This window comes from Oncorhynchus kisutch, linkage group LG30 (genome assembly GCF_002021735.2).
Source record: "Oncorhynchus kisutch isolate 150728-3 linkage group LG30, Okis_V2, whole genome shotgun sequence".
NCBI classification, from domain to species: domain Eukaryota; kingdom Metazoa; phylum Chordata; class Actinopteri; order Salmoniformes; family Salmonidae; genus Oncorhynchus; species Oncorhynchus kisutch.
Genome location: NC_034203.2, coordinates 17,666,128 through 17,680,888, shown reverse-complemented (window position 1 = coordinate 17,680,888; position 14,761 = coordinate 17,666,128). Strand labels below are relative to the sequence as shown.

The 14,761-nt window shown below is 48.8% G+C and overlaps 1 protein-coding gene across 18 annotated transcripts in view; it reads right to left on the bottom strand.

The window, feature by feature from the left end:
• The window catches only part of LOC109874612 (disco-interacting protein 2 homolog C), a 250,244-nt gene that overhangs the window by 34,762 nt on the left and 200,721 nt on the right, over positions 1-14,761 (bottom strand). For all 18 annotated transcript variants that reach the window (XM_031809778.1, XM_031809772.1, XM_031809774.1 and 15 more), the window contains 4 exons: positions 13,009-13,111; positions 6,414-6,478; positions 4,756-4,849; positions 4,392-4,511 (listed from right to left, as the gene is read on the bottom strand). In XM_031809778.1, coding sequence (XP_031665638.1) covers positions 4,392-4,511; positions 4,756-4,849; positions 6,414-6,478; positions 13,009-13,111 — 382 coding nt within the window. The remainder of the gene's footprint in view (positions 1-4,391; positions 4,512-4,755; positions 4,850-6,413; positions 6,479-13,008; positions 13,112-14,761) is intronic.

The following is a 14,761-nucleotide window of genomic DNA, read 5'->3' as shown; positions in this document are numbered from 1 at the left end:
AGAAAACTGATGATCCATACTGTTCCGGAACAGAACCGTTCTTTAAAGAAGCATGGGAACCGGTTAACAATGTTATTTTATGTTCCAGGCATTTTTTTCCTAGTCCCACAACAAAACGCCTATGCAAAGTTCTCATTCCAGTGTTTTCCTGCAAGCAGAAAATATTTGCATGTGCATGTTTAGGCTACCTGCACATCCCCCCTTGGAAAAATAGGCTACAGTACTGACGTTACAAGCTTGATTGAGATTGTTGTGGAAAATTTTATCCAGAGATTAAGGCAGAGACTATTTAATTGTATAATAGAAACATATGTAATACAAGCAGCTGCAAGCGAGATCTACCTCTGATTTCACAGGGAAGAACTCCAACATGTTCATTATATAGTGGGAGGTGACAATACAATCATATTGTTTACACAATAGTTATTTTATACAAGCAACAGTTATGGAACACAGTGGCCTTGTGTTAGGGTACAGACATACCAGGAGTCTATGAAAGGCATATCACAGTCCAACACAGAATGTATCCCTTGAAAAGTAACAGCAGCTCACCCCAAATTCTACCACCACAATAAGACAGCGAGAGATTTTAAATTAGCAACAGAAGAATGGATTCACTTTTTCAATGCTAGTTAAGGATACCATAGTCCTAGTTATCACGTTTCACGTTGGATTTATTAACTACAAAAAGGCAAGACGTGTTTTTAATTCTGGCCCTGCTCTGCACACACAAGATTGTTAGCTAGCTAGCTCAAAGGACATTCAAAGTTCCTCTATAGAAGCCACTCCTTCTATGTATAATTCTGTGGACCTAATTCAGATAATGCATGTCATAAGATGCTCAGTGCTTCAAGCCTCCTCCTCAAACCTCTCTCGCCCTCTTCCCCACCTGCAAAATGTCAGTTGCATCTTGCGCCATTCGCTAGACTTGTCTGTCCATCACGCATGTAAACAACTAGCTTGCCTGCTCTATCTGCACTGATTGGTGAAGTTAGTTAATGAGCTAAAATGTTTTAAAAAACTTGAGTAAATGGTTAAAAAAAATAACCGAAAGGAACGATATAAACTGAAAAAAAAACGGTTCAGACATTTATTTTGCTGGTCGGAACAGTGGAATGAAAACCTTATTTCTTTTTCTAAGAAAGAAATTGAGGAACCAATCCAACCAAAAACACAGAGACCCAGAAAACCTGAGCATATACCTTCACTATGGTTAAATACTAAAACAAAACAGAAATGCACTACATAAAAAGAAAACAGCACATCAGAAATCAGCTCAACATAACTGAATAATCCATATAACCACTTCTGGGAAAATAGGAACACACTAAACAAACAACATGAAGAGCCATCTATCCAAAATGGAGATGTATGGATAACCTCTCTAGGGTAGGGTGCAGCATTCGGAATTTTGGATGAAAAGCATGCCCAAATTAAACAGCCTGCTACTCGGGCCCAGAAGATATGATATGCATATAACTAGTAGATTATATGTTTCCAAAACGGTTAAAATAGTGTCTGTGAGTATAACAGAACTGGTTTATCAGGCGAAAACCTGAGAAAAATCCATTCAGGAAGTAGTTTATTTTAGGTTTTGTAGTTTTATTCAATGCCATTACAGTATCAATTGACTTAGGACTCCATTTGCAGTTCCTATGCTTTCCACTAGATGTCAACAGTATTTAGAAATTGTTTCAGGCTTGTTATCTTATAAATGAGGGAGTAAGACCAGTCTGAACGAGTGGACCCTAACGTGACGCAGAGTTTCAGGCGCATGTGCATTTCTTGTTTACCTTTTATATTGACAACGTTATTGTCCGGTTTAAATATTATAGATCATTTAGGCAAAAAAAAACAACCTGAGGATTGAATATAAACATCGTTTGACATGTTTCTATGAACTTTACGGATACAATTTGGATTTTTGTCTGATTGTTTTGACTGAGCTGGAGCCTGTGGATTACTGAAGAAAACGCACAAGGTTTTTGGATATAAAGAGACTTCATCGAACAAAAGGAACATTTATTGAGTAAATGAATGTCTTCTGATTGCCACCATATGAAGATCATCAAAAGTAAGGGATTCATTTTATCTCTATTTCTGAGTTTTGTAACGCTTCTGCTTGGCTGGTTACTGTTTGTAATAATTTGTCAATTGGGCTATATATATTCTGGGCTAGGTATGTTCTGGGCTAGGTATGCTTTCGCCCAAAAGCATTTTTATAAATATGACACTGTGGTTGGTTTAACAAGAAGTTCATCTTCAAACCTGTGTAAAATATGTTTGGTTTTCTGAATTTTTATAATGAGCATTTCTGTAATTGAATTTGGCGCTCTGCAACCTCACTGGATGTTGGCCAGATGGGACGCTAGCGTCCCACATACCCTAGAGAGGATAAACCACTTCTCTGATCTGTTTGGTCCTATAAAACAAACAGAAAAAAACAGATGATTCATTACAAATCTTAGAGTCAGCTATTAAAGAATACCAGAACCCACTGGATTCTCCAATTACATTGAATGAACTACAGGACAAAACAAACCCTTCAACCCAAAAAAGGCCAGTGGTGTTGATGTATCCTAAATTAAACAAAATATACAGACCACAAATTCCAATTGGATATAAACTCTTTATCATCATCATCATCATCTTCAGCTCTGGCATCTTCCCCAATACTTAGAACCAAGGACTGATCACCCTAATCCACAAAAGTGGAGACACATTTGACCCCAATAACTACAGTGGGATATGTGTCAACAGCAACCTCTGCATTATCATTAACAGCAGACTTCTACATTTCTTCATGTCCTGAGAAAATGTCAAATTGGCTTTCTACCAAATTACCGTTCGACAGAGCATGTATTCACCCTGAACACTCTTATTAACAAATAAACAAAACAAAAGCAAAGTCTTCTCATGCTTTGTTGATAAAAAAAAAAAAGCTAGACTCAATTTGGCACGAAGGTCTGCTATACAAATTGATGGAATGCAGTGTTGGAGGGAAAACATACATGATAAAATCCATGCACACAAATAACATGTGTGCAGTTAAAATTGGCAACACATTTTTTTTTCTATTTCCTCAGGGGGGTGAGACAGGGATGCAGCTTGAGCCCCACCCTCTTCAACATTTATATCAACGAATTGTCAAGGACTCTAGAACAGTCTGAAGCACCCGGCCTCAACCTAATTGACTCTGAAGTCAAATGTTTACTGTTTCCATAGGATCTGGTGCTTCTGTCCCCAACCAAGGAGGGCATAGAGCAGCACCTAGATATTTTGCAGAGATTGTGTCAGACTTGGGCCCAGACAGTTCATCCCAGTAAGACCAATTATTCCAAAAAAGGTCCGGTTGCCAAATACAAATTCCACACTGTTGCCCTAGAGCACACAAAAAAACTATACCTACTTCGGCCTAAACATTAACACCACAGGTAACTTCCACAAAGATGTGAACAATCTGAGAGACAAGGCAAGAAGGGACTTCTACGCCATCAAAAGGAACATGAAATTTGACATCCCAATTAGGATCTGTCAAAAAATACTTGAATCAGTTATAGAACCCATTGCTCTTTTTGGTTGGGAGGTCTGGGGTCCGCTCACCAACCAACAATTCACTAAATATAACAAACACCAAATTGAGAGACTGCATGCAGAATTCTGCAAAAACATCCTCTGTATACAATGTACAACACCAAATAAGGCATGCCTAGTAGAATAAGGACAAGTTCCACAAATTATAAAAATCCAGAAATAGCAATTAAATTCTACAGCCACCTAAAAGGAAGTGATTCTCAAACCTTCCATAACAATGCCCTCACCTACAGAGAGATGAACCTGGAGGAGAGTCACCTCAGTCAGCTGATACTGGGATTACGTTCAAAAACACACCCCACAGAGCCCCCGGACAGCAACACAATTAGACCCAACCAAATCATGAGGAAACAAAAAGATAATTACTTGACACATTGGAAAGAATCAACAAAACTGAGCAAACTGGAAAGTTATTTGGTCCTAAACAGAGAATACACAGTAGCAGAATACCTGACTACCGTGACCCAAAATCAAGAAAAGCTATGACTATGTACAGACTGTCCTTGCTATCAAGAGAGGCCGCCATAGGCAGACCTGGCTCTGAAGAAGGCAGGCTGTGTGCCCACTACCCACAAAACGAGGTGGAAACCGAGCTGCACTTCCTAACCTCCTGCCAAACGTATGACCATATTAGAGACACATTTTCCTCAGATTACACAGACCCACAAAGAATTTGAATAAAAATCCAATCCTGATCAACTCCCATATCTATTAGGTAAACATATGTTTCCCATGCCAATAAAGGCCTTTGAATTGATAGAGAGACGTGATGCAGTACTACGGTAGTGGGGTCTTACAGGGGTTGGCTCCATCGGCCACCACCAGCATGCGTAGTGAGCTCAGGTTGATGTCCCTCTGATCCCTGTGTGCCACCAAGGCCCAGTGCATGTCTCGGGACTTCACACACGCCACCTTCGCTGGGGGAGGAATCAGACCATAGCAAGGATTAGGGACAGTTCACATGGGGATCACAGCCAAAATATTCAAAATAATAAGTCAAAATGCCAAAAGTCACAACACAGTTTGAACTGCATATCAAATCATACGTATTATACAAATAAATGAACACATAATCGACTAGAAGGTGCACAGCATCCGATGTCAAACAGACATGCAGTTATTAACAGACGTCATGTGAATAGAGAGGTGGTGAGTCCAGACCTTTGTATTGGCACACCTTCTGGATCCAGGACAGTGGGTTGACCTTCATCAGTGAGTAGGGTATACTGATAACATGCATCATGTTCATCACACTCTGCAACAGGAGACACATGTTACTCAGAGCCGTGATGATATGCAAGTCAAGATTCAAATCAGAACCACCATTAAGATGTTAAGACTTCCCACACTCTACTTTGGATTCCGTCTACGATTATTTAAAATGTCACACTGTGCGGTGTTACCAAATTCAAATCTTGTCATCAGCCTGGCCGGATTGTACGATTTGATTCAGTTCTGTCGTAACATTCTGCGATTGGCTTGCGAGGCTACGTCAGCCGACACCCTGTAGGCTACGTCAGCCGACACCCTGTAGGCTACATCAGCCGACACCCTGTAGGCTACGTCAGCCGACACCCTGTAGGCTACGTCAGCCGACACCCTGTAGGCTACGTCAGCCGACACCCTGTAGGCTACATCAGCCGACACCCTGTAGGCTACGTCAGCTGAAGCTGTGTATTTGATCTGTGCAGGTGCCAGCACCAGCAGCGCAACACTCCTATGTTTATGTTAACGTGCATCTTAGAAATAGGTTTTCACATAAAAACTTAATTTGTCCGAACTCAGAATCAAATGTGCTTCCCAAAAATGGTAGAACGTACATTTTGATCGGTGATTTTCTGCATTTATCAAAATCCCATCAGGTTGCCTGATTTCAGATGTGTCATGTAAACATGATTATTAGGGAAATCGTTCTTCTTGCAGACGCATATAAACGTTTAAATATAACTATTATAAAAATCTGCCTATTCTATTCATAATAATCGTGTTATCGTGTGCATACTCGATGCCGGCCGTGTTCCTATTGGTCAGTTACCGGGATTGGCTCGTAACACCAGCCACACTACAAGATGAAGGCTCAACATTTCTGACACTGCCAGAACTTGAGCCTACGACCGCTCGTAGTGGCATTTCATCGGCAGACCTACACCCTGTCACACTGAACGAGCCAAGACCTCCGACAATCGTTTACGACCAAAGAATTTCCCCATGACGTGGACATTTCTGTCCCGGACGGCAAAATCAAGAGACAGCTAAAATCGTACCATCTGTGCGGGCCTTTAGACTCAATCAAGACTTGTAATGATCAGACTTTTTCTAGGCTAATGAGAAAACTGATCTGAGATCTGGTTGGTTAAAACTGATGAATTACTGTATGCGTCTCAAATGGCACCCTATTCCCTTTGTAGTACATAACTTTTGACCAGAGCCCGATGGACCCTCGTCAAAAGTAGAGCACTCTATAGGAAGCAGAGTCCCATCTGGGGCTCAACCTTAGTATTGGACTAACACAATGGAGACAAAACTCCCTGTGGCTACACATTAGAATATATTCACTATTCCTTTTAATTGGATTTGGGAGAACTAATTTAGCAACAGTGGTAAAAAGCCTCTGATAATATAATTCCCATTCCAAGACAGTGTTCAGAGAAAACATAGTAAGAATATAATGATCTTTAACGAGTCCTCTAAGCCCCGGGCAGAGGTGTGTGTGTGTATGTGTGTGTGTGTGTATATATATATATATATATATATATATATATATGTGTGTGTGTGTGTCTGTGTGAAACCCATTGAAAGCCCAGCTGGTTGGTCCTCACAGTGAGAATGCCATGCCACAGCCCCACGTCCTTCTTAAAGTCTAATACATTCACTATGGTCTCAGCTGCAGGAGAGACAGGGAGAGAGAGAGAGAGCGAGAGAGAGAGGCGGGGAGAGAGAGAGAGAGAGCAAGACGGGGAGAGAGCAAGACGGGGAGAGAGCGAGACGGGGAGAGAGCGAGAGCGAGAGCGAGCGGCAGAGAGCGAGCGAGAGAGGCAGAGCGCGAGAGAGAGAGAGGCAGAGCGCGAGAGAGAGAGAGGCAGAGCGCGAGAGAGAGAGAGGCAGAGCGCGAGAGAGAGAGAGAGCGAGAGAGAGGCAGAGCGAGAGAGAGAGAGAGAGAGAGGCAGAGCGAGAGAGAGGCAGAGCGAGAGAGAGGCAGAGCGAGAGAGAGGCAGAGCGAGAGAGAGAGAGAGGCAGAGCGAGAGAGGCAGAGCGAGAGAGAGAGAGGCAGAGCGAGGCAGAGCGAGAGGGCAGACGAGAGAGAGGCAGAGCGAGAGAGACGAGAGAGAGAGGCAGAGCGAGAGAGGCAGAGCGAGAGAGAGAGAGAGGCGAGCGAGAGAGAGAGAGAGAGGCAGAGCGAGAGAGAGAAGAGAGGCAGAGCGAGAGAGAGAGAGAGAGGCAGAGCGAGAGAGAGCGAGAGAGGCAGAGTCGAGAGAGCGAGAGAGGCAGAGCGAGAGAGAGAGAGGCAGAGCGAGAGAGAGAGAGGCAGAGGAGAGAGAGAGAGAGAGGCAGAGCGAGAGAGAGGAGAGAGGCAGAGCGAGAGAGAGGAGGAGAGCGAGAGAGAGAGGCAGAGCGAGAGAGAGAGAGAGAGGCAGAGGAGAGAGAGAGAGAGGCAGAGCGAGAGAGAGAGAGAGGCAGCGAGAGAGAGCAGAGCAGAGACGAGAGAGAGGCAGAGCGAGAGAGAGAGAGAGGCAGAGCGAGAGAGAGCGAGAGAGAGCGAGAGAGAGAGAGAGGCAAGAGCGAGAGGAGAGCGAGAGAGAGCGAGAGAGAGAGAGAGGCAGGAGCGAGAGCAGCGAGAGAAGCGAGAGAGCGAGAGAGAGAGAGAGGCAGAGCGAGAGAGAGAGAGAGGCAGAGCGAGAGAGAGAGAGGCAGAGCGAGAGAGAGAGAGGCAGAGCGAGAGAAGAGAGAGAGAGGCAGAGCGAGAGAGAGAGAGAGAGGCAGAGCGAGAGAGAGAGAGAGAGGCAGAGCGAGAGAGAGAGAGAGAGGCAGAGCGAGAGAGAGAGAGAGAGGCAGAGCGAGAGAGAGAGAGAGGCAGAGCGAGAGAGAGAGAGAGAGGCAGAGCGAGAGAGAGAGAGAGAGGCAGAGCGAGAGAGAGAGAGAGGCAGAGCGAGAGAGAGAGAGAGGCAGAGAGAGAGAGAGAGAGAGGCAGAGCGAGAGAGAGGCAGAGCGAGAGAGAGAGAGAGGCAGAGCGAGAGAGAGAGAGAGGCAGAGCGAGAGAGAGAGAGAGAGGCAGAGCGAGAGAGAGAGAGAGAGGCAGAGCGAGAGAGAGAGAGAGAGGCAGAGCGAGAGAGAGGCAGAGCGAGAGAGAGAGAGAGGCAGAGCGAGAGAGAGAGAGAGGCAGAGCGAGAGAGAGAGAGAGCAAGAGCGAAGAAGAGAGAGAGAGAGGCAGAGCGAGAGAGGCAGAGCGAGAGAGAGGAGAGAAAGCGAGAGAGAGAGAGAGGCAGAGCGAGAGAGAGAGAGGCAGAGCGAGAGAGAGAGAGAGGCAGAGCGAGAGAGAGGCAGAGCGAGAGAGAGGCAGAGCGAGAGAGAGAGAGAGGCAGAGCGAGAGAGAGAGAGAGAGGCAGAGCGAGAGAGAGAGAGAGAGGCAGAGCGAGAGAGAGAGAGAGAGGCAGAGCGAGAGAGAGAGAGAAGAGGCAGAGCGAGAGAGAGAGAGAGAGGCCGAGCGAGAGAGAGAGAGAGCCGAGAGAGAGAGAGAGCCGGAGAGAGAGAGAGGCAGAGCGAGAGAGAGAGAGAGGCAGAGCGAGAGAGAGGCAGAGCGAGAGAGAGAGAGAGAGGAGAGCGAGGAACGAGAGAGAGAGAGGAGAGCGAGAGAGAGAGAAGAGAGCAGAGCGAGAGAGAGAGAGAAGGCAGAGCGAGAGAGAGAAGAGAGGCAGAGCGAGAGAGAGAGAGAGAGGCAGAGCGAGAGAGAGAGAGAGAGAGAGGCAGAGCGAGAGAGAGAGAGAGAGAGAGGCAGAGCGAGAGAGAGAGAGAGAGAGAGAGGCAGAGCAGAGAGAGAGAGAGAGGCAGAGCGAGAGAGAGCGAGAGAGGCAGAGCGAGAGAGAGAGAGAGAGGCAGAGCGAGAAGAGAGAAGAGGCAGAGGGAGGCAGAGAGAGAGAGAGGCAGAGCGAGAGAGAGAGAGAGCGAGAGAAGAGAGAGAGAGGGCAGAGTGCGAGAGGAGAGAGAGAGGCAGAGCGAGAGAAGGCAAGAGAGAGAGAGAGGCAGAGCGAGAGAGAGAGAGAGAGGCAGAGCGAGAGAGAGAGAGAGAGGCAGAGCGAGAGAGAGAGAGAGAGGCAGAGCGAGAGAGAGAGAGAGGGCAGAGCGAGAGAGAGAGAGAGAGGCAGAGCGAGAGAGAGAGAGAGAGGCAGAGCGAGAGAGAGAGAGAGAGGCAGAGCGAGAGAGAGAGAGACGAGCAGAGAGAGAGAGAGCGAGAGAGAGAGAGAGAGGCAGAGCGAGAGAGCAGAGAGAGAGGCAGATACGAGAGAGAGAGAGAAGGCAGGCAGAGAGAGAGGAGAGCAGAGCGAGAGAGAGAGAGAGAGGCAGAGCGAGAGAGAGAGAGAGGCAGAGCGAGAGAGAGAGAGAGGCAGAGCGAGAGAGAGAGAGAGGCAGAGCGAGAGAGAGAGAGAGGCAGAGCGAGAGAGAGAGGCACGAGAGAGAGAGAGGCAGAGCGAGAGAGAGGCAGAGCGACAGAGAGAGAGAGAGGCAGAGCGAGAGAGAGAGAGGCAGAGCGAGAGAGAGAGAGAGAGGCAGAGCGAGAGAGGCAAGAGGAGAGCAGAAGAGCGAGAGAGCGAGAGGCAGAGCGAGAGAGAGAGAGAGCAGAGCGAGAGAAGAGAGAGAGGCAGAGCGAGAGAGAGAGAGAGGCAGAGCGAGAGAGAGAGAGAGGCAGAGCGAAGAGAGAGAGAGAGAGGCAGAGCGAGAGAGAGAGAGAGAGGCAGAGCGAGAGAGAGAAGAGGCAGAGCGAGAGAGAGAGAGAGAGAGGCAGAGCGAGAGAGAGAGAGAGAGGCAGAGCGAGAGAGAGCAGAGCGAGAGAGAGGAGAGGCAGAGAGCGAGAGAGAGAGAGCGAGGCGAGAGAGAGAGGCAGAGCGCGAGAGAGAGAGAGAGAGGCAGCGCGAGAGAGAGAGAGAGAGGCAGGCCGACGAGAGAGAGAGAGAGAGAAGGCAGAGCGCGAGAGAGAGCAGAGCGCGAGAGAGAGAGAGAGAGCAGACGAGAGAGAGAGAGGCAGAGCGAGAGAGAGAGAGAGAGGCAGAGCGAGAGAGAGAGAGGAGAGCAGAGCGAGAGAGAGAGAGAGGCAGAGCGAGAGAGAGAGGCAGAGCGAGAGAGAGAGAGAGAGAGAGGCAGAGCGAGAGAGAGAGAGAGGAGAGAGAGCAGAGCGAGAGAGAGAGAGAGAGAGAGAGGCAGAGCGAGAGAGAGAGAGAGAGAGAGGCAGAGCGAGAGAGAGAGAGAGAGAGGCAGAGCGAGAGGCGAGAGAGAGAGAGGCAGAGCGAGAGAGAGAGAGAGAGAGAGAGAGGCAGAGCGAGAGAGAGAGAGAGAGGCAAGAGCGAGAGAAGAGAGAGAGAGAGAGGCAGAGCGAGAGAGAGAGAGAGAGAGAGGCAGAGCGAGAGAGAGAGAGAGAGGCAGAGCGAGAGAGAGAGAGAGAGAGAGGCAGAGCGAGAGAGACGAGGAGAGAGAGAGGCAGAGCGAGAGGAGAGAGAGAGAGGCAGAGCGAGAGAGAGAGAGAGGAGAGGCAGAGCGAGAGAGAGAGAGAGGCAGAGCGAGAGAGAGAGAGAGAGGCAGAGCGGAGAGAGAGAGAGAGGCAGAGCGAGAGAGAGAGAGAGAGAGGCAGACGAGAGAGAGAGAGGCAGCGAGAGAGAGAGAGAGGCAGAGAGAGAGAGAGAGAAGAGAGCAGAGCGAGAGAGAGAGAGAGAGGCAGAGCTGAGAGAGAGAGAGAGAGGCAGAGCGAGAGAGAGAGAGAGAGGCAAGCGAGAGAGAGAGAGAGAGGCAGAGCGAGAGAGCGAGAGAGAGGCAGAGCGAAGGCAGAGCGAGAGAGAGGCAGAGCGAGAGAGAGGCAGAGCGAGAGAGAGGCAGAGCGAGAGAGAGAGAGAGGCAGAGCGAGAGAGAGAGAGAGGCAGAGCGAGAGAGAGAGAGAGGCAGAGCGAGAGAGAGAGAGAGGCAGAGCGAGAGAGAGAGAGGGCAGAGCGAGAGAGAAAGAGAGCAGAGCGAGAGAGAGAGAGAGAGGCAGAGCGAGAGAGAGAGAGAGAGCAGAGCGAGAGAGAGGCAGAGAGGCAGAGCGAGAGAGAGGCAGAGCGAGAGAGAGGCAGAGCGAGAGAGAGAGAGAGGCAGAGCGAGAGAGAGAGAGAGAGAGAGGCAGAGCGAGAGAGAGAGAGAGGCAGAGCGAGAAGAGAGAGAGAGGCAGAGCGAGAGAGAGAGAGAGGCAGAGCGAGAGAGAGAGAGGCAAGAGCGAGAGGAGGAGAGGAGAGGCAGAGCGCGAGAGGGCAGAGCGCGAGAGAGAGAGCAGAGCGCGAGAGGCAGAGCGCGAGAGAGAGGCAGAGCGCGAGAGAGAGAGGCAGAGCGCGAGAGAGAGAGGCAGAGCGCGAGAGAGAGAGGCAGAGCGCGAGAGAGAGGCAGAGCGCGAGAGAGAGAGGCAGAGCGCGAGAGAGAGAGGCAGAGCGCGAGAGAGAGAGGCAGAGCGCGAGAGAGAGGAGGCAGAGCGCGAGAGAGAGAGGCAGAGCGCGAGAGAGAGAGGCAGAGCGCGAGAGAGAGAGGCAGGAGCGCGAGAGAGGAGGCCAGCGCGAGAGAGAGAGAGGCAGAGCGCAGAGAGAGAGGCAGAGCGCGAGAGAGAGAGGCAGCGCGAGAGAGAGAGAGAGGCAGAGCGCGAGAGAGAGAGGCAGCGCGAGAAAGACAGGAGAGAGAGAGGCAGAGCGAGAGAGAGAGACAGCGCGAGAGAGGGAGACAGCGCGAGAGAGAGAGACAGCGCGAGAGAGAGAGACAGCGCGAGAGAGAGAGACAGCGCGAGAGAGAGAGACAGCGCGAGAGAGGAGAGACAGCGCGAGAGAGAGAGACAGCGCGAGAGAGAGAGACAGCGCGAGAGGAGTAGACAGCGCGAGAGAGACAGCGCGAGAGAGACAGCGCGAGAGAGACAGCGCGAGAGAGACAGCGCGAGAGAGACAGCGCGAGAGAGACAGCGCGAGAGAGACAGCGCGAGAGAGACAGCGCGAGAGAGACAGCGCGAGAGAGACAGCGCGAGAGAGACAGCGCGAGAGAGACAGCGCGAGAGAGACAGCGCGAGAGAGACAGCGCGAGAGAGACAGCGCGAGAGAGACAGCGCGAGAGAGACAGCGCGAGAGAGACAGCGAGAGAGGAGACAGCGAGAGAGAGAAACAGAGACAGGGAGAGCGAGAGAGAGAGACAGGGAGAGCGAGAGAGAGAGACAGGGAGAGAGAGACAGGGAGAGCGAGAGAGAGACAGCAGAGAGCGAGAGAGAGACAGGGAGAGCGAGAGAGAGACAGGGAGAGCGAGAGAGAGACAGGGAGAGCGAGGAGAAGAGAGAGAACGCGAGAGCGAGAGAGAGACAGCGAGAGCGAGAGAGAGACAGCGAGAGCGAGAGAGAGACAGCGAGAGCGAGAGAGAGACAGCGAGAGCGAGAGAGAGACAGCGAGAGAGAGACAGGAGAGCAAGAGAGAGAGACAGCGAGAGCGAGACAGCGAGAGAGAGACAGGGAGAGCAAGAGAGAGAGACAGCGAGAGCAAGACAGCGAGAGAGAGACAGGGGAGCAAGAGAGCGATAGAGAGACAGGGAGAGCAAGGAGAGAGACAGGGAGAGCAGAGAGAGAGACAGGGAGAGCAAGAGAGAGAGACAGGGAGAGCAAGAGAGAGAGACAGGAGAGCAAGAGAGAGAGACAGGGAGAGCAAGAGAGAGAGACAGGGAGAGCAAGAGAGAGAGACAGGGAGAGCAAGAGAGAGAGACAGGGAGAGCAAGAGAGAGAGACAGGGAGAGCAAGAGAGAGAGACAGGGAGAGCGAGAGAGAGACAGGGAGAGTGAGAGAGAGACAGGGAGAGTGAGAGAGAGACAGGGAGAGTGAGAGAGAGACAGCGAGAGTGAGAGAGAGACATAACACAGAGAACAAGAGAGTTTAATCCAACAGTGGCATCAAACAGTAACCATGAAACATGACACATTAGATTAGATGTACACAATACAAGATTACTGTGAGATACGGGGTTTAGAACAATGACTATGAAAAGCACAATGCCCAGACAAGCGAAAGAGGGAGAGATAAAAGGAGAGAAGCCAATTGTAATGAAGAATTATCTTTAATGCATGTCTCCCGTAGGATGGAGAATTGAAAAAAAGGATACTTCGAGAGTCTAAGTATTGTGACTTCTGTAGAATGTCTTATAGGAAAGGGGTGCATAGACCCACCTTCTGTGTATCCACAGGATTGGGTGAGGGCCTGACAGTGAGTCAGCAGAGCGATCCTCATCACCGTCACTCCCAGCACACTGCCATCTTTACACGTCTTATACTGTAGTGAGGAGAGAGAGAGCGAGAGAGAAGAGAGAAGAGAGAGGAGAGCAAGAGCGTGAGAGAAAGGGACAGTGAAAGAGAGAAAGGAGAGAAAGAGAGAAGGAGTCAGGATGTGGTGTATCACATTACTGTCACAATCACAAATTAGCAACAACACAGCCCTTCATATCCACCTCCTGTACAATCATGTTGTTGGATGGTACCCGCTTCAACCCACACGGCTCGTAAGCTGACAAAGACTACTGTTAAATATCTGATTCATTATCAGTCACTAGTATTGACAATATCCATAATGCTACTTGGCATATGATGTCCTCATTTGTTTTCACTACTTTTTACACACCTCCAGGTGTACAGTAAGTGCTATTTTTATCCTGAGAAAGTCATTCTGTCTATAACAAATGGTGCGGTAACATCCCGTCTTTAAGACCCGACCTATCCCAGTCCTATAGTAGACACACAGTAGTAGATCTAGGAAGGGCAATGACAATCTTTCCTCTAATAAAGCCTTGATGCGGTCTCGGCTAGTCTTCTCCAGTCAGCGCTAGCCTGGATCAATGGGAGAAGACAACACAACATAAACACTATACAGACTACTGTCTGTATTCTCCCCTGACTGAGTACTGAGACCGTTCGCATGTCTGTCTGAGGGCTGATGGGCCTTAGTCAAAAGTAGTGCACCACATAGGGAATGGGGTGCCATTTGGAACGCAGGCCGAAACTCAGGAATGGAATGGATCAGACCAAACTAAAATGGGGAGAACAGCTCTCAACATTGAGATGGATTACACCATTGATTTTTATCTGCACTAAGAGACAGGGAGATGGAACAAAAATATGAAAAGTTAGTCCGTCATTAGGCTAAGTCATTAAAACAGAATCTATCATGCTCTATATATCTCACAGACTATCTGAGGTAGTACCACGTTGAGAGGAGTGATGCATAGCATGTCCAGATATCTGCTCAGCCATATGTCTAGCTAGCGATGCACGACTACGAAAACAACCATTTGTCTAAAAGATTAGGACTACAGCAAAATATTTCTGGAGTTATTTTCCTTTGTAGATGTGACAAGGCGATTTCTTCTAAGCCATTGCTGAATGAAGAACGTACTAGAAAAATGTGCAGACTGAGTAGGAAAGTACCATGCATGAGCCAAAAGTACAACAAAAAAAGGTCACTATTCACTACCGCCATTTTGGATTCTGTCTCCACTGGAACAAACAAAATGGACCTGTTCCACACAGCACCCTATTTTACGGAACCTGGTCAAAAGTAGTGCACTACAACATGGGGGATAGGGTGTCAGTTGGGACATAACCTCTCTCTGCCGTCTGACCTGACGACGTTTCCAATCATTTTCTTCCCTCTTATTTCATTATGATCATTTCAATCACTTCACAATGAGCATAGAATATCTTCGCCTCTGGTTGAATTACCTCCTCGCTGCATAAAAAAAAAAGAGTTAATTAAGACAAATCACATTAGATTACTGGATTGACTGGTCTTAGGGCACCTCCCAAATAGCACCCTATTCCATTTATAGTACACTACTTTTGACCAGGAACCTGGTCAAAAATAGTGCACTACATAGGGAACAGGGTGTCATTTGGGAAACACACTTGGTCTCTCATGCAGAAGCAGCAA